Source organism: Mastacembelus armatus, chromosome 22 (genome assembly GCF_900324485.2).
Source record: "Mastacembelus armatus chromosome 22, fMasArm1.2, whole genome shotgun sequence".
In the NCBI taxonomy this organism is placed as follows: domain Eukaryota; kingdom Metazoa; phylum Chordata; class Actinopteri; order Synbranchiformes; family Mastacembelidae; genus Mastacembelus; species Mastacembelus armatus.
In genome coordinates this window covers 4,505,490-4,530,482 of record NC_046654.1, presented here as the reverse complement: position 1 = coordinate 4,530,482, position 24,993 = coordinate 4,505,490, and the positions used below count along the sequence as shown (strand labels likewise).

The window sequence follows — 24,993 nt, the reverse complement described above, 5'->3', positions numbered from 1 at the left end:
AGTCACGTAAGAGAAATCAGCACAGCAGAGAACCCTAAATTGGTTAGACTTAAAATAATGTTCTCAAAATGACCTATTTAATTTCGAACTGATAAAATAGGACTAACAAATAGCACTATTTGATTGGGCCCTTTTATATTTATGTCCAAAAAAGTGATGAATGTAAACAAATATAAATAATACAGCTGAAGCTTTAAGAGAAAAGCTGACTTCATCTTCATTTTTAGAAAGAAAGACCTCCCCCTAGTGGTCAGAACATGTCATTCATCACAAGAGGAATCATGGGTAAAAAAATGTTACTATTGAGGGCACTGCCTGCATCCAAGAGAGTTGTATTCTGTATGTCACTGAATAATATCCATGTCAGTGTCATGGTAGCGATTTACAAGGACAAGCTCACAGATTTGCCTTCACTCTATTTTTCTATCTCCAGGAAACACTGCATCCCTCTGGCCACTTCCATCTAGCAAGCAGGCAGTGTGGTGGGGGAGTTAAAGTGACACAGCTGTATTGTGTGAAAGTAAAGCAGAGCAGCTCACAAGGGTGAGATCTTTAAAGGGGGAGTATCCTTTTTATAGTCAGGACTCATTGAGGATTAGAATCTCTCCAGAAACCCATAACCTTAAAGCAGACTGGAATAAATTTCCTTTGAGGATAACCTCAAATTATCCCCAACCCAGTGGATGCTTGTTTTCTTGCTTTGCTCTCTGTTGGTTTGTAAGGCACAGATGGACAAGCAGCTGATGCAGGAGGCAGTTCCCCGCACAACACACTCTGAAAGCAAGGACCCGAAGGCATCTTGAAATAGAAATTGAAAAGAGGAAAAGCAGGAGGAGGAGAGAAAGGAGGGGGGGGGGATTTTTTTGAGTGAGCATTGGTATGCCAGGCTCAATACCTAGCATGGCTGTGCAGAAGAAACAGAGTGTCATCCCTCCATCGCAGGGACCACTTTCTACACGTACCACCGGGAGCCAAAGGAAGGGGACTAGATTTGAAAGAACAGGAGGTTAGTAGTTTTTATCTACACCTGTGTTTAGCTAGGATTTGTGTAGTGTCTTTCTTTGAAATAAAACCAGATTGGCTGAAGATCACAAATAAAGGATCATCTGTTTATACTGATGACGCATGAATAGACTACATACATTTCCTTTGAGAAATTGCATGGCTTCCTTGAACATTAGAAGAATACAAGATCTGTCACATATTACATAATATAAATCAATAAATCAGCATCCTTATGTTGTTTAGCCCTAAAGCAATACACTCGTGATTTTCCCTCTAGTACATTTATACCATTTTCTCATCTATAATATTAGGTCTTGCCCTTGTGATTGTCTGTTTCAGTCGTCTTCCTAAGGGTTGGTCAGGTGCTAGCATGTTCTCTTTGCCTTTTACATGTAGTCAGCTTATAATAGCTCTTTCATTTGCAGCTCACCCTAAGGCCATCTCAGTCCATAGCAGCCACTGTTTGGGATCTATTTATCAAGATTATTTGTTTTTTGGTTTATATTCAGCCACTTCACATCCTTTAGGCATTTATGGATACAATCTCATATTCGACATTACATTAGGCAACATAAACAGTAGAAAATCTAAATGTCAAAGGCAAAATTAGGCAACATAAAACCTTGAGGAGCTCCAAGGTACTGCTATTTTTTTTCCCTCGCTTACAGAGAGTGGCTCTTACATTAAAACAAATTCTCAGTCAAAGAAAGCAGCCTTGTCTGTCAACAAGTCTGCCCAAATCTGCAACACAGCCACTCCACAGGTCACTGCAGGTTAGATACAGCTCTCTGTTGTCTGTTGTCCTGCCATCACACTCGCCCCTGTTATCAAGCAGATGTTGTATTATTAGGATATCAGATCAAGCCTTAAAACAAGATTTCCTTTGACAGAATGCATTGATGTAACATGTTACATTCTGATGATAATTTATAAACTAAACAGTATTTCTTGTATTCTAGTAGCTAATGGACTAAATATTGACGAGAGGCTGAAAGCAGCACGAGAAAGAAGAGAAGAGCACCAGAGGGTGCTTGGTATGTCAGTTCCTATAGTGGTACAATTTACACAGCAATGTTTGTAGAAAGATTAAAACACATGACTGATCTATTTGAACTGGATCGTCTTTTTTTGAGCCTCTCGGGAACTGAGCAGGTTGGAGCGGGAGCAGCGGGCCAGACGTTACCATGAACAACAACTGCAGGAGCGCAAGAGGAAACTCCTGGAGCAGCGGCTCAAGGAGGAGAGGAGGCGTGCTGCTGTGGAGGAGAAGCGCAAGCAGAGGCTGAAGGAGGAGAAAGTGAGTTGGAAGGGTAAAAATAAAAAATGTCTATTTTCAGGGAGGCTGATGATTTTATAGCCCCAGACTAAATAACAAACACTGACGTCTGTTTCTCTCCTGAATTAAGGAGCGATATGAATCTGCAGTGCGCAAGACGCTGGAGAAGAGCCAGAAGGCCCTACAGAACCTCGGTCAGAACTCACGAGGAAGGAAACTCACCAAAAATGGTAGTGGAATGAGATTCCTTTTGTCTTCTTTTTTAAGATAATCTTTCTGACCCCATAACACCATACTTACAGTATCTCTTCTCTGGGCTGCATATATCCTAACACAACATTTCTTGGCATGCCTTATCTTTTGTTTTGCTGCACTTGAAACTTTATACTGATCAATACGGTAGCTCCACGTCGCTTACCACTGACAACGTGGGAGAAGAACTTGATCAGTCGCCTCCTTACCCCCACGTGCTCTTATCTGGCCAGGAGCAAGAGTGCTGGTTGTCATTCAGGACAAGAAGGTACTTTCCCCCATGAAGATAGAATATACTCATTTTCATGAATAATATTGCAGTGCATTGTATTTGTAAGACACAGCTACAACTATTGCTACAGCAACTAACTTTTCCATGGCTTTCTGTCACTAATGCGGCTCATTTTTCTTTGTTGACACCCCACTTTACATTTCATCCTTTTCACTGTCCACACCAATTGTGCATATGTGTCCTATTTCCATATGTATGGCATGAAACTCTGACTCAGTTGTCCATATTTGTCGCCGTGCAGTTTCATTCCACTCCATGAACACCACCACCCCCCCTCACAAACCCCAACACCACAGGCCACCTGCCTCTCCCAGTCCCAACAACAGAAGCATCAATCTGGCACAGGTAACTCTGGCTGTATTTTTGGTCTTACATATATGCAGTGTTAGTAAAAAACAGTGTTTATATTATTTTATTATTTTTGGAATCACTTTTAGTGTTTTCAGATTTTTGGTCTTTAAAGGGGAACAATTGAAATGAGATCTGATAGCCATGTTTACTTTTTGGTTTAGATCAAAGCAGCAAAACAACAAGATGCTCATAAGAAGAGCTCCAACAGTGGCTCAAGTATTAGATCAGCTGCCATCAACACCAATATGAAACCAGCCACAGTTAAACAAAGCAGAACAGGCTCTGCCTCACCAGAACAGTAGGTTGAATTTGTGTGATCAGTGTCTCCATTGTGCATTTACAATGTACTAACATGATGTAAACAAAATGGAATATCTGTTCTGTTCTGCGGGATCTTAGAGTCCCCCAGAGGTCAATCAGCAGACATCCCACCCCACTGCAACTCGAGCTCCCATCAGTCCCTGAGGAAGATGCTGCTGTTTGTAGTTCTGCCCTCACTCCTGGTAACTCGAGGCCTGTCAGGACATCAGCTGAAGGTCAGCAAAATAAAATGGGGGCTGATGATTCACCAGAGACTCCTTGTTCTAACCTGCCCAACACAGAGACAGAAGCTGTAACTAGAACAGCGGGTGATGGATGTAAGCTAAAGAAATGCTTGAAAGAAGCAGTAGTATAGCAGCAGTAGTATTTGCATTTTTATTTAATATTCTGTGCATTTAAACTTATGTTTTATCCTTCATCAGGTCCTTCCCAGATGTCTCCTCATCCAGGTCCACCGCCACCTGAAGTCGTGTGCAAGCCCTCAGCTGGAACAACAAACCCAGAGGAGGCCTCACGTCTCCTGACTGAAAAGAGAAGAGAGGCCCGACTACAACGGGAGAGAGAGGAGCAGGAGCACCTGCAAAGAGAAGAGGCCGAGAGGTAAAAAAGTACATTCACCTATGAGATAGAAAGAGTACAGTAGGACAATACGACTGTAACAGTTTAGAACTTATGGCATATCCAGGCAGAGTCGTGAAGAACTGGAGCGCAGGAGGGCAGAGGAGCGAGCACGGCAGCAGGCAGAGGCTCAGCGTCTCATAGAGGAGAAGAAGAGAAGGGAGGAAGAGGAGCAGAGACGAGCAGAGGAAGAGAGAGCCCAGGCTATGAAGGAAGCAGCCCTTCTGCAGAAACAGGTGAGAAATTCAAACGGTCCTCCGTCCAAAATTGAAATAGCAAAATCTGCACCCACAGGCTTCCACATGGAGGCTTTTTGTTTTTATTTTTAATGAACATAGTTTTTATGTTTTTGTGTTAAATAGCGAGAGGAGGAACAAGCCAAAGAGAGAGCAAAAGCAGAGCAGATGAAACAAGAGCGAGAAATACTCGCACAGAAAGAGGAAGCAGAACGCCAAGCAAGAAAAAAGGTGAATATGTTGATAAAAAAAGTTAGTTTACTATAGCTGTAAATAAATATGCATTTCAATAGTTCTGTTTAATCTACAACACAGTTTTCACAAATGGATGTTGAAATGAAAGCTGTTTTCTTTACCAGCGACTTGAGGAGATCATGCGGCGAACCAGAAGGACAGATTCTCCAGATATGGTGAAATTTACTGCTCACTTTTTAAAAAGTACATTGCCACAGGGCTCTTATGACGCACATCCAGCATCAACTAATAACTAACCAGCTGCCCTCCTCAAAGCAGCATAGTCAAAACAGTTCAGTAAATTTCTCAATCCTTTTAAACACAGAAATCTGTACCAGTGAGGATCCTGCCTAATGAAGCCCAACCCAAGGAAAACACACAGCCTGTGCACAATGGCTCTGTCGAAGATAGAGTCAAGCTGGCAGTGGGGACAAAGTCCACACAGCTGAGGCTGAACGATGAAGAGGACATGGTACCTGTGGTGGCCTTCAAAGAACGCAGGTCTCTCAGAACTCTCACTGGACTGGACGAAATCCAGACCCACCATCGAGCAGGTGAGATGCAACCAGCAGGTCACTGAATGAACACCAACAACCGGCCAGATTCTGATAAAAATTGATAGATTAGCATTGAGTCATGCTTCATAAATGATGTTTCTATCCTTGCTTATCTAATAAACAATGCAGCCCAAGTGTACGCTTTCCTGAAAGACTGTTTAAATAACTCCATGTGTTTTTCCAGAGGTCATCTGAGGACCTGCAAAGTGGGCAGATGTTTGAAGATTTTCGTTGTGATTTCTCTGAGGGACAAGAATTACAGCAGTACAGCCATTATGCTGCCATTCAGCATCTTGAGAGAGCATGTAAAATTACAGTGTTGCCTCACTGAAGACATCGACATTTGGTCACTTTTCTGTGTGTAATCAGTCGGACACGTATCGGGCAAGTTCCATATTAGTTTCTTCAATACAGCAGGTTTCCAAAAACTAGATGACAGTAGACGTAGGCATTTGTAACGATAGTTTGCTGGAAAATACAGTTTGTCAGTTCTGTTGCCTCTGTGAAATACTACAAATAGCCATTCTAACAATCACGTATGTCACTTATTGTTGCTTATTCTTAGTATTTCTTGCTATCTAAGCACTTTTCCTTCCTCAGTTTAGTCACTGTGGAACTAGGATAGCTTAAATTGCTGCTTGCGCTAGTGCGCTGGTTAGAGTTTAAGGTGTGGAAATTCACTTCCTACATAAATTCCTATATTTACCCTATGATTTTGTGAAGTATAGCAATCACATATTTCAAAGCTGCTAAGGAACTTAGGTTCCAAAGACTTTGCTTCAGTTTTGTGAGTGATGCTTTAGGAAACACAAAGCATTTATTGCACTGAGAGTTGCTTTGTTTAATATTGCGGTTTTCAAAGCAAAACCTGAGACATAGAGGATAAATGAGTTTATTATAATAAAAACATATAAAAACAAACCTGATCATCAATATTTGATCTTAAAGTTTAAGTACTGCTTATAACTATCACTTACTAGCCTGTTGAAAAGGTAAATTGATTAAAGTCGATACTATGCTGAGTCTCTGCCTTGTTTTCGCTCGATACTTTTACTATATTTAACATAAAAACATCAAACATAAAAATACTGTTTGTCCATACAGTGTATGGATATAGCGTGCACATATCTCAGTATTTGTACTGAGAAAGTCATGGGTTAACAGAAGATGGAGAAGGAGGCTGAATCATTTGCAGCAGTCGTCTGGTTTCCTCGGTCTGCACATGCACTTTCCAGAGCTGGATCTCCAGCTCACTGTTAGCCAGCAGAGATGAAAAATCTCCATCTGTAAGAATACAAACGAACTCCAGGCATACAAAGGAAGACCATTTTAGACAGGCCATAAAGGTTGGCTAAATGAATCCATAACTAATACTAACCTTTCTTGAGGTTTAATACTGTAACTATACCAATCTGCTGGAATTTAACATCTTTCTTCTGGAGAAATGCCAACAGGTACTGAGACATAGTAACGTAGTGAGGTCTCAGTGACTGCATCATCTCCTCTAGGTGAACAGTAGCATGAAACACAGAATATAACATTTAATATACATAGTACTAAACCAGAGCAATTATTTTCTATCAGAAGGTAGTGCTTGTACATTACCACTCATTTCTAATTTGCTTATGATCGCTGCACAGTTGTATGATAACTGAGAATTTTCCATTTGTCCAGACATCTTCATCAGTCCTGAAACGTGTTCTGATGTTATTGTTGTGGAAATCTTAGTCTGCAGTTGATCTGAAACAGTGAAAAATCATGAGAATTATTACTTTTAAGTTTAAAATACTTTTAAGTTTTGGCCCTTTATATGCAGTATAAAAGTCAAAATGTACCAGCCAAATTTTCACATTCAAAACTGAGCAAATCTATTCATTCATGCACACGTCACTCACTCCAGGTCATCAGGTGATGTAAACATGATGTCACATGCACCAAGGTCTTATCTGCCAGGGTGGGAGACAGAAGGGCCAAGAGGAGTCCTGATAAACACCGACTTTCCATCACAGCCTAGATAATGATTGGATTCAATGTGACAGTGTCAAGAGTTAATCAATCTCAGGCAATGCACACGAGTTATGTCTTTACTACAGCCTTGACATGCAATTGTTAACCGCAGTGTCGACATACCTGCTGACCCATGCAGGAGCTACACAGGTTAGTGATTATGTTACAGCTATGTGCGATTATAGCAGAGCTGGACCTGTGATCATGAAGCAGCTTTCCAATTTCATCCAACAGTCCTTCACTTACGAGAACGTCCTGGAATAACACCACACCAGTGTTACCAATATATTTCTTCAGAATTACCTTACAACTGCACTTTTTTTTTGGATGAAATGAAGAAAGGAATATAAAATTCATGATCTACAAAAAAGGTCTACAACGACACAACTAACATACCACAGATAGTTAACCAGTGATGACTATTATGATACTGTTTTGTGAGAACTCATACATTGTTTTGTGGGTGTGCAGACAGTGCAGACAGGAGTTTTATGGCTGACTCTGTCCAGACAGGTGTATAAGTTTTCAGGAGTGCCTTCAGAGGCAACACACAGTCAAGTTCCATCATTTGATCCTGGATCAGAACTAAAAATAAAAGTTACACAAGGTATCTGCCTCCAACACAATGTCAAAGTCAGATTTTATTTGTAGTTACCGTTGTTTGAGAGAGTTTGCAGGCATCTGCATGCTTGGGCTGAATTCTAAAAATTGAATAGAAAAAAAAAATTACACTGTTGCCCATTAACTTCAAAATTCAGTTACCACTTTAAAATTCAGTTAAAAATCACAATTACCTTTTGTACAGAGGAAGACATTAGAGTCAAAAGAGACTTTAACAAATATTGACCCCCAATGCTACGCAACTTGGGGTGATGCTCCTCGATTGCAGCAATGTTGCAAAGGGCAGTGCAGCTACAAAACTGAACCTCTGAATCTGAGGACTGCAGCAGAAGAACCAGGACAGGAATGGCTCCTGCTTGACATAAGATCCTTGTTGACCAATCTGGAAAATAAGGAGAACATTTAAGATAACAGGCTCTGTAACAGTGAACCTAATGGACAGTGTGTCAACAGTGACTTTCGAATGAAACTACCCCACCTGACTGTGTGAGATACAACAGGGCCCAGGCTGCGTTCCGTTGCACCTGTGGGTCATAGGATTTTGCCAATGCCAACAACGGTATGATTCCTTCCACCATCACAGCATCTCTGTTTGATTCTGTATGGAAAGAGAAATATTTCATCAAATGTAAATCAACTGTTCTCTAGACAGATGAGAAAGACATGGATTCAAAAGGAGTGTCTTCTGTGTATGTACAAACCTGAAGAGGCCAGCATGGCAACACAAGCACAGGAGTGACACTGAGCAGTGGCATCACCAGACTGGAACAACTCCAGTAAGGGCACCAGCATCCCCATTTCAATCACCACCTCCTTGCACACTAAAATTGAATGTCATGCACAGTAATTAGGATCATCTTATCCACATGAACTGTAAGATTTCACATCTAAAGTGTGATACTGTGTTGATTTTACCCTGTAACACTATTTCAATACAGAAGAGAAGGGTTATGAATTAACAAACAACAGTATTTTAAATACGTCATGACTCTCATCTCTTACCATGATTCTTTATTAACAGATTGACCAGGGAGAGAGAGGTAGTCTTTTGCACATCCAGGTCAGTCGACAGAAGTAAAGCCATAACTGGCTCTGTGAAGGCATCTGGTAAGGGAGACTTCACTGTAACACAAAAAGCATAAAAAAATGTATGTGTCAGTTAACCTTTTGAAAATAAACTATAATCATCTCTAAATTGGACACAATCAAAATAATGTGTTAGAAATGAACAGATCTGGTAGTTGTGGTCAACCATTTAAATGCATAATCTCCACTGAGCTCATCTCCTCAATGATCTATCAAAGAAGAAAACTGAGCTCCACATAATAAAAACTTTCAATATGAGACAAAGCTCATACTGGAGGATTTCAAATACAAATCCATGTATTTTTCCCTTTGTAATGACACTGAAATCCATACATCAATGTTATCTGCCAACCTCAGAAATTCAGTTGAAAATTTGCATAATACTGGTCAACTGTTAAGAGATTACAGTGCAAACAATTGTCTCATTTTATGCTCCACTGATCTGCAAGTCATTTCTGTCATGAGGACTGCTAGGAGGAGCATAAAAATCAGTTTGGTTTCCTTTACTCACAGTGATGACTGAGATGTAAATAATACATAGCTGCAGTCATTTGTAGATGAATGGCTTCTGAGGTTGCAAGTCTGTTCAGTGCTTGTAGATTTTCCTGATTAAGTAGATGGGTTTCTTTGTCTAAGAGAAGAGACAGATGATGTTAAATATTCACTTAGGTGTTATTCAAATCTAACATAAATACTTTTTAGAATAAGTTTTTATAGAGTCCTTGTATGAAACAATACAGCAGAATAATTTATGTCAGACAAAAATACACATGGAATCTTTAGTCTGGTATTATAAAGTCACAGATCTACAGTATATCAGTGGGATAAATTTTGCCTCATAAGTATAAAAGAGACTAGATAAGTGTTTGTGTTTCTCCCATCCACAACAATACTTCCTACAAACAAAGAAAAGCATGGCTACAGTGTTCCTACCATCCAGGATGCGTAAAGAGAGGAGCTCTTGAGTCGTCGTCGTCCTCCTCCTCAGGAAGCTCCTCTCAGCCGTCATCCTCAGACAGGAGCACTGAGAAAGTTCTCGGAAAAGGTCCCGCACTTTTTGCTGAAACTCTCTGCAAATTATCCTCAAATGGAGAGCAAACTCTTTAAGTAATCGGGAACAGCTCTCACAAAAGCCAGAAGCCATGACCGCATCTTCAGTACAAAGGTGGAGCACCTGCCTGCTTCACATTACCTGCACATAGCCACGCCTGCTATGATGTCACGTGACTGTAAGACACTGTCACGTTTAACACATTATTAAAATAAATTACAATTTCAAACCCGCTTATTAAAAAACAAAATCCTGTATTCGGAATTAAATTACAATGTGGCTTATCAACAAAATATGGCTCCATTTTAAAGTATCAAACTCCCTATGTATAATGTAAACAATGTAAACAATATTTGAAAGTATTTTATGCTTCGTGTTTTATGTTCTTCGTTTATTAGCACATCAGCTCAATTATAAAATTATTTGTAACAGTGTGTATCCGCAGCTCTGCCACATAAATGTGGAGTATAAAAAGGTTTTTAAGTAGAAAGTAGAAGTTCAGTCACAAAATTTAAAAGAAATCATCTTAGCGTGTATAGGTTGTTACGCTCTAGAAACCTTTACGTCATTACGTACGTAGCTTTCATTGGTGAGTTTTTGTTGGGGACGCTCCGCCCTCCCGTCGCCATTGTTTTGGTTGACTTGGAAACCGTCGTAGCGTTGTTGGTAAAGTTTGAAGACAGCACAATCACAGCATGGTAGACGCACACATTAGACTTGGCTATGTCGTATTTAACGTTTGAAGATATGTGTGTTCATGTTAAGGCTCGGACTGCTGGTTGAATGACCTAAATCCTAAAACGTCACTAAGTCAACCATGCCGCTTAGCAAATGTTAGCACTTAGCAGCCTAGCTAAGGTAGCTAACGGTACATAGCAGTTAACGGTTCACGTCTCACAAACGTTGCGTTCATGCACAGTTTTAGCAGATGTCACTAAGAGGACCGTGTGTTTGGCTTCCAGCTCTTCATCTAAATGGCTAAACCCGAATGAAACGCTTAGCTACTGGTTGTAAACCAGCGAAGGGTGATCCAGCAGAGATTTCCTTGTGCAGCATTATCGTCCCAGTCTTTTTCTGGGTTATTCACATTTCTGCACTCAGAATGAGCGACATTATGGTGCCTGAAGATGCCAGCAGGTCAGTTTTCTTGATGTTTCCTCAACACACCAGATGCAGCATTTTAATGTTGTAGCTACAGATTTAAATGTACTGATGTAAAAAAGATAAATATTTCAATCTGAAAAGTGCAATTACACTGCTTTGATTAACTGATCTCAACATAGCTCGTCCCGTCATTATGATACTGATACTGATAGTGTATTCAGTATTTTCCACTGTGAATATTATACACATTTTTCTTCATAAACTTGAAGTAAATATTGTAAGTATTGTAAATGTATGTATGGACATGTAACCTTTTTATAGGTGAGAGTGAAGAGCGGGCAAAGACCCGGGAAAGATTTAATGAAGTTTTCAAGAAATACACTGAATCAGAGAAGAAAAAGTTGAAGAAGAAGAAACATGAGGCACAGGAGACCATTGTGGTATGTGCTCTAATATGTGCACTTCTAACTTGAGAGTAGTCTGTTTAACTTTCCAAGATCTAATAGTTTAATGGTAAAGAGCTTAAAGAAAACCATACAGAACTTCTTTGCTTTCCATGTCCATTTTTTTAGCTACAGAATCTGAAAAAGAATCTCGACCTTGAAAAGGATACGGAAGATGATGAGGCCATTCTCCACAACACATATCACACTGAACAGGACAGCCCTCATTTCATCAAGAATAGAAGGGACGAGAGGGAAATAACAGAAAGGGCTAATATAAACGGCAATAGTAACCAAGGGGAGATACAAACATCAAAATCCACGAAGAAAAAGAATAAGAGGGAGCTTCCCTCCTTCCCTGGTCCTGAGGACACCACAAATTTCATTCAGAAAGATGCAGATGCTTCTAAATCTGGGATTGATTTGGAGCCAGGCAGTGTTGGTGGTGGAAGGGATTCAAAGCGAAAAAGCAAGAAGGGGAAAGTCAAAGAAGTTTCAGAGGCTAAAGCAGAGAATCTGTTAGACGACGCTGATGACAAGCTGCTGAATGAATACCAGCAACAGATAGCACAGGTGGAAGAGAGGACTTTAACAAAGGCAAAGATCAAGTCCGAAGGTGAAAGTGTTGTCTCCCAAAATGTTACACTAAATAATAGTGTTGTGAAGAAGAAAAAGAAGAAGCTGAAGTCTGTAGTTACAGACTCGGATGTTGGGTTTGTATATCTATTATTATCATGGAGATTTGTTGTTTTACATTTAGCAGTAAGCATAACAAAGTAAAAATATTTTTTTCTCCATCAGGGATCAAGATGAAGGTGCAGATCTGGATGCTGATGTGGAAAATGAAACAGGATATAAGGGAAAGAAGAAAAAGAAGAAGGAAAAACATAGTAACTGGATGTTAACCAGGAAATCATTTACAAAACCCAGTTACAAAGTTGACACAATGTGTCATGTTTAAGAATTTTGTCTTTTTTTGTTTCTTATTTCTTCAGTTGTCAAAGAAGAGAGTGAAACAGAGGCAGACGTCCCACAGCAACCAACATTTGATGACAGCCTTGTGCTGGGAGTCTATGTGCACAGAACCGATCGTCTAAAAACGAACCTACTTATCTCACACCCGATGGTGAAGATTCATGTTGTTGATGAAATCACTGGACAGTATGTGAAGAAAGAAGACTGGTGAGACTACTTTAAGACGTATTTGAATCTTTCCTCATCTGTCTTTGTGTTGTGTTTTTGTTATTCAGTGCATTAATTCCTTGGATGCTTCATCATAATGTGAAACAGCTATTTTTGTTTTAGTAAATTCTTGGTATGCAAAAACACTATTTCATTCCAATACAAACAGCCGGTTACATGCTTGAATTAATATATGTATACAGTATCATTTGCTTGTAATACAGCAATATGTCGTTCTCTTGTTTCTCATAGCCATCGGCCTGTCTCCTCATTTTATGAGCAGGAGAACATTGACCACATTCTCCCCATCATGACTCAACCTTTTGACTTCAAGAAGAACAAATCAGTTATACCTGAATGGCAGGAACAGATCATCTTCAATGAACGATTTGGTTACTTTATTCAACAAAATGACCAAAGTCCCAGAGTCATACTCTTCTTTGAAGTAAGAGGCCTTTCCTTTTGATATATTTGGGCAGTTTCAGTGTATTTTAATTGTTTTTTAATGTAAATATTTTGGAAAGATCCTGGACTTCATAACCATGGAAGAAGCGAGAGCCAACACTGATGCTGACAGACATGAACGAGGATTCAAAAAGATTGCATGGGCATTCCTCAAGGTAGTACTTTTAGCATGGCCACAAAGAAGACCATTCTGGCTTCATTTTAATTGCTTATTTTATGTTTTCTCCTTTAGCTCGTTGGCACAAATGGTGTGCTGAATATCAACAGTAAATTTCGTCTCCAGCTCTTTTGCCCTTTCCCTCGAACCAAGAGACAACCCAAAACGATAGAGGTGGTCGAGTGGTGGCAGAAGTACCCACGACAGAAATATTCATCTACTCTTTATGTTACAGTGAAAGGCATTAAACTCCCGGACCATGTAAGTCAGTTGCTATTTTGACACTTATTTGTTTATTTTCATCATGCCTCACATTTCTACTATTTACATGTATGTACAGTAAGTAACTTGTTACATGTTAGATATAGACCATAGACCATGGGAAAGTGCACTCAGTTTAGATATAGCTGAGATGATTTTTGTTCTGAAGGTGGACCCTAGTATCCGATCCATGATGGCACTGCAGGAAGAGAGAGGCAGCACCACTTACAGTGACCTGCAGAATGAGGTCACCAAGAGAAATCTGACACAACATTCAGATGGCAAGACGCCAGTCTGGAGATGGAGCAGACTGCCTGGTCAGGTTGGTGGAGTTAGGAATTATTTTTTGATAAATCTCTGGCAAAACTTTGTATTAGCGTCATTAGAACTTAAGTAACACAAGGCAAGTGGATATTTTCCAAAGTAGACTCTTTTTGTATAAAACACTTATTCTCTTACTGTGTGGTTGCGTACACAAAAGACTTCAGAATATACTTAGGCTAAGAACCAGTATTATGGATTTCGTCCCCTGGCATTTACATTAGACAGTGAGAAAGTGATCTCTTTACAACCTGTATGGACAGAAGGAATAGATGGGGACCAATTACACTTTTAAAGTACATATGGGCACATGCCTTACCTGAACTTTTCTGTCCAAGGTCTGTCGGATTCCTAACAAGCCCATCCTGGCGTTTCGTGGTGGTCACATGGGCTGTTTCACAGTGCTTTTCTCTCATGCTGGAACAATGTTGGCTGCAGCTTGTGCTGACAGAGATGCTTTCCCTGTTGTAGGTAAGGACGTCCTCATCAGTGTTAAACTCCCTCTGCTGATGCTGCTCACTCCATAATAGCCAATTAACGTGGTGTTTTTATACAGTATGCAGTAGCATAATGCAGCTTCCAATATACAGTGGTTTGAAAATACACTGGATAAAGATTAACCTGGTCATTTTCTGTTTCAGTATATGAGATTCCCTCTGGCAAGGTTTTGGCTGCCTTCAGTGGTCATCTCAAAATTGTCTATGATCTCTGCTGGTCCAGAGACGACCGGGGCCTTTTGTCTGCCTCCTCTGACGGAACCGTCAGGTGAATTTCTGTTTATAAAGTAATAAATAAGAAATAACACAGAATAATAGTGATTATGAAGCAGTTGATGAATTGTTGTAAAAACTGTTACCAGTGATACCAGTGACACAGCTGATATCGAAATGTAATCTTTGTGTTCTGGCTAAAGAGTATATTCAAATAATACTTGCTTTATTCTATTTTTCTCCATCTTATAAGAGAGTGGAATGTGGAGAATCTTATGGAAACAGCCCAGAAGGTGCTCCCTCATCCATGCTTTGTGTACTGTGCTCAGTACCACCCTGCAGCCCAGAACCTGGTGCTGACCGGAGGCTATGACTCTCTGGTACGAGTGTGGAGGCTTGATGTCGATGATGTGAATGGCCGGCTGCTGCAGGAGTTTGAGGGTCACAGCGGTTTCATCAACACAGTTTGTTTCGACTCTGAAGGTATGATGTCTGCAGTGTTGTTCCTGTATCCACAGGAACCCTGTCATTGACTATTACTGTTGGGGGCAACTGATGCAGAGTGCACTGGATGTCTTTCCCATTGCACGCTGGGAAAGGCTGTATTTATGTTGCAAACTTTTGCAAGAGACAAAAGTATTGTTCTTGTGTAATTTTAACATAATATTCTTTTTTTTTAAGAAAGTAAAGTAAATAATTTAGGTAATGTTGTTTCTTTTGTTATATTGTTTGGAATTAGGACGGAGAATGTTCTCTGCGGACAACACAGGCCTAATCATTGTGTGGAGAACTTCAGTAAATGACAGCAGGCAGCAGCCATGTCATCACTGGTGTATAGAGAAGGTACAGGACATTTGCATGCACACATCACATCGTATACTTTAGATTTGTGAGTGTTTTACAGAGAGACAAAAATATTCTACTGTAATTTTAAATTCTACATGTTGTCTCTTGGCAGAAAATTGATGAGAGTGACCTCAGCGGAATCCCCATAAACATGCTGCAGCTCCATCCGAACGGGCGATGCCTGCTCATCCATGCCAAAGACAGTGTCCTGAGGATGATGGACTTAAGAATGTAAAGGAGACAAAACTTAAAAATGACCCTATAAAACCACAAGAAATAATAAAGCAAAGAAAGACAAATAATTTGAACAATATATATATATAGAAAAAAATGGAATTCCTAATATAAAGTCAAACTAATGCAAATATGTATATTCAAATGAATGTATCATAGTTTAGGATCTATCATGTATGTGTTCGGTTTTAAATATAAATTCATATTTTCTTAACCATTTAAATGCTGTCTTTCAGTCTGGCTGTAAAGAAATACATTGGAGCTACAAACTACAGAGAAAGGATTTACAGCACTTTCACGCCCTGTGGGAACTTTATCTTTTCTGGTAGCGAGGATGGGATGGCATATGTCTGGAATATTGACACAGGTGAGGTTTTTATTCAGTAATAAGGAAGCTAGTTGGATTTGAACAGTTCTGACAATATTTTATATAGCAGCTCCAGATTTCAGAAATGTTATCTTCCCAGGGGACCAAGTTGCAGTGTACTCGGAGCTTTCTTACCGCTCTGCTCTCCATGGTGTGTCCTTCCACCCTCATGAGAACATGATTGCTTTCTGTGGCTTTGGTCATAGCCAGCCTGTCCATGTGTACCTGTATGACCGCAAAGGTTTGTGATTTCTTTGCCATTTTGTTTTCTTGCAAGTGGCTCCTGGATGCCTCATTCATTTCAGCTAAAGGCAGCCAATAGTGATGTGCACCGACTGAAATACAGAACTAATCTGTAACTGTCTCTTACTGCTCCATACAGTTTCCCAGCTGGAAGTGCACAATTTAAAAGCCATGAGATCAGTTTCTACTGACACCAGAACTATGGGAAACACACCTGACTCCCTGCTGTTACAGGACACAGCCATTGATCAGTTTACCCAAGCAGCGAGAATTGCTCTGAAAATGCAGTGTGTTAAGGAGCAACTGGATTCAGTACTTGTAAATACTCAACCTCTATTACCTGTTGACTGAATATTGCTTTGAATTCTTAGTAGAGAGTATACACCAAACCTCACACTTTCAAACCTTTTTCAGGAAACACACCAAAGGTCTTCTGGCTACATTTATGAGCGAGGTACATTATTAGTATCATGTACATCATTACATCTGGAATAATATATACCGTGTGTGTGTGTGTGTGTGTGCCATATTGTTGTCTGTGCTTTCACATGGAAAATATTTTGTCTTGTTTTTGTGCTTTGCATGCAAAATGGGCTTTACTACACGTTACTTACACAGGGAGGAGCTTGACATCAGAGGCTGGCACAGTGAGTATTTTGAATACTTGGTCTTTATTGAGGTCACAGATGGTGATGTAACCTGTCAAGTCCTTTATGCCAACACTGACTTGGTGTTTTTTTTAATCTCTATCAGCTTGGATCGCTCTTAAGCATTCAGGGAGGAAACATAAGAAATGAAAATAATTTTAAGAAGCTATTGTCTGTGCATTTCTAATAATAAACTCAAATCAAACATGCATTATAGCAGCACATTGCATTCATGCTAATCCCTTCATTCAGATTATCTTGCTGAAAATGTATAGTATTTATAGGAAACCTTGACACTTCAATTTAATCTTGACTTCAAATTCACACCTGTGACTTTGAAAATTGTAATAAAAAAAAAAAAAAAAAAAAAAGCAGGAGCCTGAGCAGATCTACGTAAAGGAGAATATAGTTATTAAATTACTGCTATTTTGAAATGAAATAAAGTGCCATGCAAGTCAAATCCAGTTTTTTCCTTTTCAGACAGGATTAAATGCCTCATTACCGTCTCCATCTCTCCTGTCTCCACACTCCAAGCTGCAGCTCTCTGGTTCTCTGGCGGAGCAGCTTATCCCCCAGGCAGCTCTGGGCAGCCAAAACCGTCAGTAGCTTGTTCAGTTACTCACAATTACTTGCCTTTAACCAATAAATGGGTTTTTCTGCAGTCCTATAGAATGTAAGGTCAAAATATTCACCAGGATTATAGTTGTACAAAGTATAGCACAGGGTGACTAGGATCAAATGCATTGTGAGTTAGAGGCCCCTGAACAATGTAGACCTCTTGTAATTTTGACGTGGATCTGTAAGTGATCTCTGTAAACATGTATCAGTGGATTATGTTACTGTCTAAGTTGAAGTAGTAATGCTTGCATTTTGTTTTTATTAATTGTGGTTTCAGGTCAGTTCAGTCCAGTTGGTCAGCGTGTGAAAAGAGTGCCATCATTCAGGCTTCAAACGGTAAAGATGTTAATTGTTTTTGAAGTTTATTACTTTATGTGCTTCTTCCTGTCATGTGCTTTCATTTCTTGTTAACCAAATCTTTGCTGCTGCTGTTGCTCCAGTCGATCACCACAAACACTTATACAAATGCTCTTTTTCTCCATCAGACCGTTCCTGATCACATTTCTTCTGGTGTCCATGTGGGAAGAGATTCAGCTCCCGTTCAACAAGTACTACGCACTGCATGCAGTTTAACTGAGATCAGTCCCATGCAACCTTTTCCCCTCTCGTGCTCAATCCATTGTCATTCCTCTTCTAGGTTGTCTCACTTTATAACTACAAAGCTAATCGGTCTGATGAACTGACGATACACCGCGGCGATGTCATCGAAGTGCTGTACAAAGACAATGACAACTGGTGGTTTGGACGCCTGGCCAATGGGCAGCAGGGATATTTTCTTGCTTCTTATGTAGCAGATCAGAGTAAGTGGATTATATTTCCTTCTGGTAGATGGTCTAATTCTGGTTAATGTAAATGAACCCTTCAAATCGGAATTATTTTATTGTAGGGGACTGCAGTGAAGAGGTAGCTCAGTCTGGTGAGGCACATGCAGCCTTGTCTGAGGAGACTGTGGAGAGGTCGACACCAACCAGGGTAAGGAGATAGAAGAACTGAACACTGTTTCCCTGAGCGTATTTACCCTTTATTCTACTCATCTACTCTTGTAGATGAGATGTGACAACATTTTCACCACAGATGGTCTTTCTCACAGCAACTGTAGAGATAACACTGTCGGTATTTTTTGTCTTTTAATCCTATTGTAGATGAATTGTAGCTTCTTTTTGTGAGGCCAATTATTATCCAACACCTGACTGAAGTTGTGCGTTTGCCTGCTGATGAATATTTGAACTATTATGGAAGTGCAATGGAAACATTTTAGTTAAAAGTATCAAAGCCATACTAAGACATATTTTTGTAAAATTGGTGAAATATGAAAGATACTGGAAACAGATTTTGGGAGGAGGTTTATGTTTATTTGATATGTAAAAACGAATGCATGGTGATTGTAGTTTCTGTCTTCGGTATCTATCGGTGTTTCTGTATTTTTCTGGTGGTTGTTTTATGTTTTCTCATTCCTTACTCTTCCAAGGTCTCTGCTGCAATTAGTTCTTCTGGGGAACTTAAGTTTCTTTCTGAGCCAACCCTTTCTGACACAGAACCAGAATTGACTGATGCCAAGTAAGCGGCTCCCTTCACTATTGTTTTGCTTAAACCCTCCTGACTGGCATGCTTTAGTAAACACTGCATGAGGCTCTAGGTTGTGCTCCTCCTAAAGCAAAGCACGGCAGCACAGTTTTCTAACTGATATGTCATATCACTAATAATCTGTATTATCAAATATGGCTTTCCCACAGAGCTAGAAGGAAAAAGAAGGTGAAAAGAACAGGAGTCCCTGCACTGCCATCTCAGACCACATTTTCAGATGCAGATGCTACGGGGCCGAGCAGCAGCAGCAGGAGGAGAGGGAGACCAGCAGACAGACCTCTCCCAAAGAGACCAACAGGTCAGACTAACGGTGCCTTTGAGCCTGATAAATAAACTCACTGACAGGACTGTTTTCAGCTCGAGTGCTGTTTTGCTTAGATGGATTTTTATTTTTATTTAAACTGTCACTATGTTTGTTTTCTATACTGTGCAACTGCACAAATGTCAAAATTTGTTTATAAAAAAAAATCTTCACATCAAAAATTATAGAATGCTTTGAATCCTTTTTGCATATATTCAACTTAACACATTTCTTTCAGTTTCTATATTTCCTCAACTATAAAAAATGCAAATGATTAATTTATAAATGTTTTGCTCCTCTATTTCTGTAAATCATAAGTTAACACTAAAAAAATCTAAAAATCATTAATGTGTGTATTTTAAGCATCATGCTTTTAATATATTTCAAATTATTCTGCTGAACTTGAGCTAGTCCAATTGAGTTACCTGTATATTAACATTAACATATGCTGTTCATTAGCATTGACACGTAATGGTATTATATTTAAGTTTTATATTTAACTTTGATATATCTTAATATCTTTTCGTTTCAAAATTATAGTCCACATCAAGAACACAATTCATTTTAGGAGTGAACAGATTGTTTTAGATTACAGCTAATGTTTTGGATAACTTTCTAAGATTTAGTCTGTGACTTCCTTGTTGTATAGAGAAATGGTGATTTCCATGCATACAGTAAGTAAAAATATATTTTTATATGTATTTTACTTTTTATTTAAATCAGTGCAAAGGTTAAAGATTCATTAACCTAAAATTGTTCATTCTGAAAAGAATTTACACTAACTGCAGAGAAATCTGCATCACTCCCACAGTTATACTAAAGTTAGGATGTGTATTACATGAGGTTTTCTATGACCATTACATTTTAATGTATCACTTAATAAACATAATGTCATAAATGTACCTTCAGTCATATTTCTCTGTATTCAGCAGCTCATGACATGTCAGTTTAATCCTAAATCAGTCATGATTTAAAAACCTTAAGATCATCATTACAGCAGTTTGAGTTACATTTGTTAAAAGTCACGCAGTGATTATGTCATATAAAGTATAAAATAATATAAAATAGTTATTTCCAAATCCTGTAGCACCCTAAAGTGAATAACATAGCTGCAGGAGAGCACATACTACAAACAAATCATTACAATCCCTGCCACACAAGTTATTATAATTTATAACACTTACAAGTCAGTTAATACAAATTTATTATTTGTGATAATCCCAGGTAGAAAAACCCTTAGGGTCTGGTTTTGTTCAGTTTGGCATCCTTCCACATTTTTAAGGCATTTTCATTCATTCAGGAGAGGAGTACTTTCATCTGTTCGTCTACTCCTGTCTTCTCGAACACTTTAATTCAAACACAATAGTAAAAGTTATATATTCAGATTCTGGTAAACCACAGAAACAATGATAAATATGCTTCTACATACTATATATATAGGCATCTCAACATTGGACATAACACTGATTTTCCTGATTTGAGGTTAATAATTACCTTTGTTGTCGTGGTCGTTGACAGCGATAATACAAAGTGAGCAGAAAGGCCTGAGGACAGAGTGATCAGTGAATTTCATGTGTGTAACTGCTGAGAAACGACAATCACATGCTTCTCTTTCTATCAGTCTTTATGAAATGTTTAACTGACAAATGGTTACTGGGCCTGAGATCACATTTATCAGTCCTCATCAATAATGCCATGCAAGGAAAGCCCTCATGCACCCTGAAGTGCATGAGTAACTAGTCCTGTATTCTTGATGATATAGTGATAAACTACAGTATAAACTGGAATGACAGAGAGAAAACAATAAAATGCCAGTGAGAATGTTTACACGTCTAAATTATTTAAAACTTACAGCCAAAAATGCCAGGCCTCCTTGGACTGCAGCTGCCCATTCAAAACTCAGATGTTGTGTGATGAGGCCACCTACTATTGGGCCATAAAACATCCTAAAAACAAATTTCAACTTTAAAATCAAAATCAAAATCAAAATATTTAAAATCTAAAGGCAGGAAATTACCATGACACCATATCCATTGTGTTATAAACCTATGAGGTCTAGATTTTTTAATTTCTAGATTTAGACATGAAGACATGATTTAGACTGAAGTAGAGAATGGCTCATTAAAAAACAGTAACACTTACCCGATGGACCAGACTGCCCCAAATAACCCAGAAACCATGCCAAGAGTACTCAGTCCTTCTTCGAATCCTTGTTCACTGCAAAGAAAAATAGTGCATGTGTGCCACCTTGTGTTGTAAAAAAATAACTACAGGTCACAATGTACAAGTAACGTGAAGTCACTCACTATGCACATGTGATGATCTCGGGGAACGTGGGGATTGCAGTCATGCCCAGAGAAAACCCAATTATACCAAGCATCAGGATCGTCAACCACAGCTTACTACATGTACAAAATATTATTATCAGCTGTCACTCAGTGCAAACCAAGCTGTTTTCATAGTTCCCAAAAAGCTATTAGGAAGTCCTAAGTCAACAAAAGAAATGTTTAACTCATAATGAATGTAACATATAAATCCTATACAGACAAAAGCAGAGTCTTTGAATTGTTAATATACTGTTTTCCATATTAAATGAGCAGGTATATCAATGCAGGTTATCAATGCTCTTATCCAACTCCAAGAAATAAACCAAATGACACTTCTCAAACAACAAACTATTCCTTTAGAGTTGAGCCTACGTTACTGTATGTCTTTATCACATGCTCACCTCGGGATGTGTAGGAAAGGAACAGGGCCGAGCAGACAGAAACTGGCTGCTGTGGCAATACCCCCTGTGACCATGAACCAACTCCTGTTGGCCTGATAAACACCAACACACTATGTTTTACTACCATAAAATAATTACCCATGTTTAATCATTTTGGTTGCTTTCATACTCACTGGATATTTATCAGTGAAATAACCTATCAGTGGTGATGCCAGGCAATATGGCAGTGACAAACCAAGCATGATGAGCCCCACGTAGCCAGGTGAGAGGTTAAACTAGGGACAACCAAAGGAAAAACATTCAATCACATGACACATAGAAGGTTGTATATGATGCAAGCTGGCTGTATGAGATGCTAGGAGATTACCGTGTTAATCGAAAACAGGGACAAAGTGGCATCTAAGAACCCCAGACCTGCACTAAGAGTGAATATCACATAGCAGATCAGGACTATTTTCATATGGGTAAGGAGCCGAAAGAATGAATCCTTTGAGGGTTCTGCATCTGAGTGTGGAGACAAGTACAAAATAGAGCTCAGTGTTACAATCCAAGTAAAATAAACTTCCTGAACTAACTGAAAGTTAACAAATAATTTGCATAAATGTCCAAACTGATACCAATGGTTGGCAAGACATAAATGTTGAAAGGAACCATGATCAGCAAGAAACATCCGAGAAGCATAAAAGGGACTTCATATCCAAAGGACTGGTAGAACCACCCTCCCACTGGTGGTCCCAGAATAAGACCAAGTCCTGTAAAAATCTCCAAACTACCCTAAAAAGAGAGAAGTTAAACCCATTCAAATGTGGAAGTTCATGCACTGTGTGTGTGTGTATGTGTGTGTGTATGTATATGTATATAACCTAACAGGAATTGGACCACTTCTGTCAACTATTACAACATACTGTATGCCAAAGGTTTTATTGTTTATATTCCATGGCACCAGCAGTAGGACACATACAAAACAAGTCACTATAATGCTGTTTTTGTTCTCTCGTGGTTCCAATATCTAAACAACATGCCAAGAAGACAAAGGTTGTCTACACTCACCAAAACAGTTGCCACATTGTTTGGGAATATTTTTGCTGTCATGGCAAAAGAGGAGGTCATTGCAGCAGCAAAGCCCACGGCGTCCACGGACCTTACTACAAAGCACAGAGCAAGGAAAGTGGGTCCTTCGGGAACCCGATCAAGTAATCTGCCAGAACAGAAAGAGAAGACAATCCATTTTCACACCAGCCCTTACTTTTTCACATAAAACCTACAGTGCATTAGTCTGTCAGTGGTCGTCAGCCCCAGTACCATTCATTAAAAGATTATTGACAGCACACAGGACCAGCACTTACCCAAACAGAATGGTGCAGCCTGATGATACAAAAAGTCCCGTAATGAGCATAAACTTTGCACCAATTTGGACAATCTGATAACAAAGAATCGTTCAGTTACTCTTATGCAGGAAACCGTGCCACAAATAACATGATCTGATCAGAAATGATAAAAGCTACTTACATATTTTCCCAATATCAAGGAACCAATTAAATTGCAGACAGCATAGCAACCAAAGATGAGCCCAATGACAGTCTGACTGGCTCCTTTCTTTACTGCCTGTGTAGGAACATTCAGTGACACCATCTAATTAACAAAAGCTACACAAACTTTTCAAATTTCATCTTTTAGGATGAAATAGATCAAAAAATGGAAAGTGAACTGAGCTGTACATGAAATGATCTGCTAAAAGCTTGATCAGTATCTTGTCATGAACATTTTGCTCCAACGTTGCTCAACAGTTATTACTCATGAGAGATAATGACTTGACCTGTGACTTTATCTCCAGGAGTAAACCACAGCCAGTCATTCACTTGCCTTCAGGCAGGTTCTCTGTTATTTAGCACATGATTGCTCCTTCCTAAGACACTACTGCAGATTGTGGAGGGACTTGGTACAGCCTGATCCGCAGGGGGGGGGCATTATCTTACCTCAATAGGGAAAAATGGGCCTAAAATGGAGTAGCAGATCATTGAACTCAGGTTGACCGATGCCATTGATATGAGGGTGAGAGTCTGCTGTCTTGTCATCCTTTGACGAGGATCCGATGATTCAGCTGCGGTTCGATCATCTTGTATGAAACAGAAACAAATAACAGGAAAGGAACAGAAACAGAAACAGGGAGAGTCGCTAATAACAGGTGTCAATTAAATAAACAGTGGGGGTGTCATTAAAAAGCGCAGTTCATGACTGTTGGCTTGTCGGCGTTTATTAGTTGTAAAAGTCACCAACCTGTTGGCTGACGGTCAGCCAGCTGGTCCATTTTTAATTTTCAGGCTTCCGGCTCCAATTAATCAGAAATTCAGACGGTGACATAACGACACACACAGGATCAATGATGAGCACAGCAACAACACACAGTCAGACAGCTGCTGACAGTAATATGCCAATGTCTTCACACAGCGAAGCTCTGTCGTCGAACATTTCCTCAATGAAGTGCAGTCACATGTTAAATCTTTTGAATACAAAGCATCACTTTCCTTTTCTGCCTTCACAATAAAAGCCCCGGTCTGCAGCTTTCCGTGCTCAATTTTTAGAACAGTCACGCTGAATCTGAAAATTAACACTGATTTGAATCATATCAATTTATAGGCTGTCTTTGGCGTTAATTCTGAATCTGAACAGAAACCAACCATATTTTTATTATATAATAAATACATTTTCCTATTAAACGCCCTCAGTTAAATGAATTGATAGTTTCGTTCAAAAGCATTTGGGCTGTAGTGTTTCTATTATGACAGTTTGTGCCATTTATGCATTCCTAATATCTGTAATAAAAACATCCATCTACATTTCTTTTCTTGGCAGAACTACAGCAAATTATATTGAT

General features: G+C 39.3%; 4 protein-coding genes across 8 annotated transcripts; 2 read left to right on the top strand and 2 right to left on the bottom strand.

Moving 5' to 3' along the window:
- Window positions 1-678: 678 nt before the first annotated feature.
- On the top strand, window positions 679-6,118 carry map7a (microtubule-associated protein 7a). Of its 3 annotated transcripts, none has more exons than XM_026303297.2 (14): window positions 679-1,006; window positions 1,968-2,039; window positions 2,139-2,302; window positions 2,412-2,511; window positions 2,685-2,801; window positions 3,043-3,170; window positions 3,338-3,474; window positions 3,576-3,814; window positions 3,920-4,097; window positions 4,183-4,351; window positions 4,478-4,582; window positions 4,711-4,761; window positions 4,911-5,139; window positions 5,327-6,118. In XM_026303297.2, the coding sequence occupies exons 1-14, from the start codon at window positions 880-882 to the stop codon at window positions 5,335-5,337; spliced, it is 1,827 nt and encodes a 608-aa protein (XP_026159082.1). In that variant the 5' UTR covers window positions 679-879; the 3' UTR covers window positions 5,338-6,118. The 3 variants fall into 3 exon arrangements, with proteins under 3 accessions (XP_026159082.1, XP_026159073.1, XP_026159091.1); XM_026303288.2 differs by having other exon boundaries at window positions 1,965-2,039; XM_026303306.2 differs by lacking the exon at window positions 2,685-2,801 and having other exon boundaries at window positions 681-1,006; window positions 1,965-2,039; window positions 3,067-3,170.
- Window positions 6,029-10,000, bottom strand: LOC113128191 (vacuolar protein 8-like). Its single transcript, XM_026303319.2, has 13 exons — window positions 9,790-10,000; window positions 9,368-9,487; window positions 8,773-8,892; window positions 8,472-8,591; window positions 8,249-8,368; window positions 7,944-8,152; window positions 7,805-7,850; window positions 7,601-7,734; window positions 7,273-7,404; window positions 7,038-7,152; window positions 6,748-6,882; window positions 6,521-6,646; window positions 6,029-6,426 (listed from the first exon to the last, which is right to left on the bottom strand). Exons 1-13 carry the CDS (start codon window positions 9,998-10,000, stop codon window positions 6,293-6,295), a joined length of 1,722 nt encoding a protein of 573 aa, XP_026159104.1. The 3' UTR covers window positions 6,029-6,292.
- Window positions 10,001-10,524: 524 nt separating this feature from the next.
- On the top strand, window positions 10,525-20,292 carry ahi1 (Abelson helper integration site 1). 3 transcript variants are annotated; one of them, XM_026325611.1, is made up of 26 exons: window positions 10,525-11,044; window positions 11,333-11,451; window positions 11,584-12,167; window positions 12,256-12,344; window positions 12,450-12,636; window positions 12,889-13,081; window positions 13,161-13,256; window positions 13,334-13,519; window positions 13,689-13,841; window positions 14,179-14,311; window positions 14,482-14,605; window positions 14,804-15,033; window positions 15,290-15,393; window positions 15,509-15,627; window positions 15,867-15,997; window positions 16,098-16,238; window positions 16,380-16,558; window positions 16,655-16,694; window positions 16,859-16,887; window positions 17,422-17,485; window positions 17,783-17,841; window positions 17,991-18,053; window positions 18,143-18,305; window positions 18,392-18,477; window positions 18,974-19,062; window positions 19,239-20,292. In XM_026325611.1, exons 1-26 carry the CDS (start codon window positions 11,035-11,037, stop codon window positions 19,420-19,422), a joined length of 3,555 nt encoding a protein of 1,184 aa, XP_026181396.1. In that variant the 5' UTR covers window positions 10,525-11,034; the 3' UTR covers window positions 19,423-20,292. The 3 variants fall into 3 exon arrangements, with proteins under 3 accessions (XP_026181396.1, XP_026181313.1, XP_026181470.1); XM_026325528.1 differs by having other exon boundaries at window positions 17,368-17,485; XM_026325685.1 differs by lacking the exon at window positions 18,974-19,062 and having other exon boundaries at window positions 17,368-17,485; window positions 19,239-19,362.
- A 285-nt stretch (window positions 20,293-20,577) lies between these two features.
- slc18b1 (solute carrier family 18 member B1) lies at window positions 20,578-24,628 on the bottom strand. The gene is made up of 14 exons (XM_026325811.1): window positions 24,396-24,628; window positions 24,095-24,234; window positions 23,628-23,723; window positions 23,465-23,538; window positions 23,169-23,316; window positions 22,736-22,892; window positions 22,486-22,622; window positions 22,292-22,393; window positions 22,119-22,210; window positions 21,697-21,792; window positions 21,533-21,607; window positions 21,243-21,336; window positions 20,885-20,934; window positions 20,578-20,736 (listed from the first exon to the last, which is right to left on the bottom strand). Exons 1-14 carry the CDS (start codon window positions 24,424-24,426, stop codon window positions 20,679-20,681), a joined length of 1,350 nt encoding a protein of 449 aa, XP_026181596.1. The 5' UTR covers window positions 24,427-24,628; the 3' UTR covers window positions 20,578-20,678.
- Window positions 24,629-24,993: the final 365 nt, after the last annotated feature.

Bases quoted from the DNA above. Each gene is read 5' to 3' on its own strand.
- map7a (XM_026303288.2), top strand. From the start codon at position 880: ATGCCAGGCTCAATACCTAGCATGGCTGTGCAGAAGAAACAGAGTGTC. The intron at 1,007-1,964 runs GTTAGTAGTTTT...CTTGTATTCTAG, and splicing joins TAGATTTGAAAGAACAGGAG to TAGCTAATGGACTAAATATT. The intron at 4,352-4,477 runs GTGAGAAATTCA...TGTGTTAAATAG, and splicing joins CAGCCCTTCTGCAGAAACAG to CGAGAGGAGGAACAAGCCAA.
- LOC113128191 (XM_026303319.2), bottom strand. From the start codon at position 10,000: ATGGCTTCTGGCTTTTGTGAGAGCTGTTCCCGATTACTTAAAGAGTTT. The intron at 8,153-8,248 runs GTGGGGTAGTTT...CTTATTTTCCAG, and splicing joins GTTGTATCTCACACAGTCAG to ATTGGTCAACAAGGATCTTA. The intron at 6,647-6,747 runs GTAATGTACAAG...CTGTTCACCTAG, and splicing joins AAGCAAATTAGAAATGAGTG to AGGAGATGATGCAGTCACTG.
- ahi1 (XM_026325528.1), top strand. The intron at 13,842-14,178 runs GTTGGTGGAGTT...TTTCTGTCCAAG, and splicing joins GGAGCAGACTGCCTGGTCAG to GTCTGTCGGATTCCTAACAA. The intron at 18,054-18,142 runs GTACTACGCACT...TTCCTCTTCTAG, and splicing joins ATTCAGCTCCCGTTCAACAA to GTTGTCTCACTTTATAACTA.
- slc18b1 (XM_026325811.1), bottom strand. From the start codon at position 24,426: ATGGACCAGCTGGCTGACCGTCAGCCAACAG. The intron at 24,235-24,395 runs GTTGGTGACTTT...GTTTCATACAAG, and splicing joins GGCTGACCGTCAGCCAACAG to ATGATCGAACCGCAGCTGAA. The intron at 22,623-22,735 runs GTATCAGTTTGG...CTCCACACTCAG, and splicing joins TTATGTCTTGCCAACCATTG to ATGCAGAACCCTCAAAGGAT.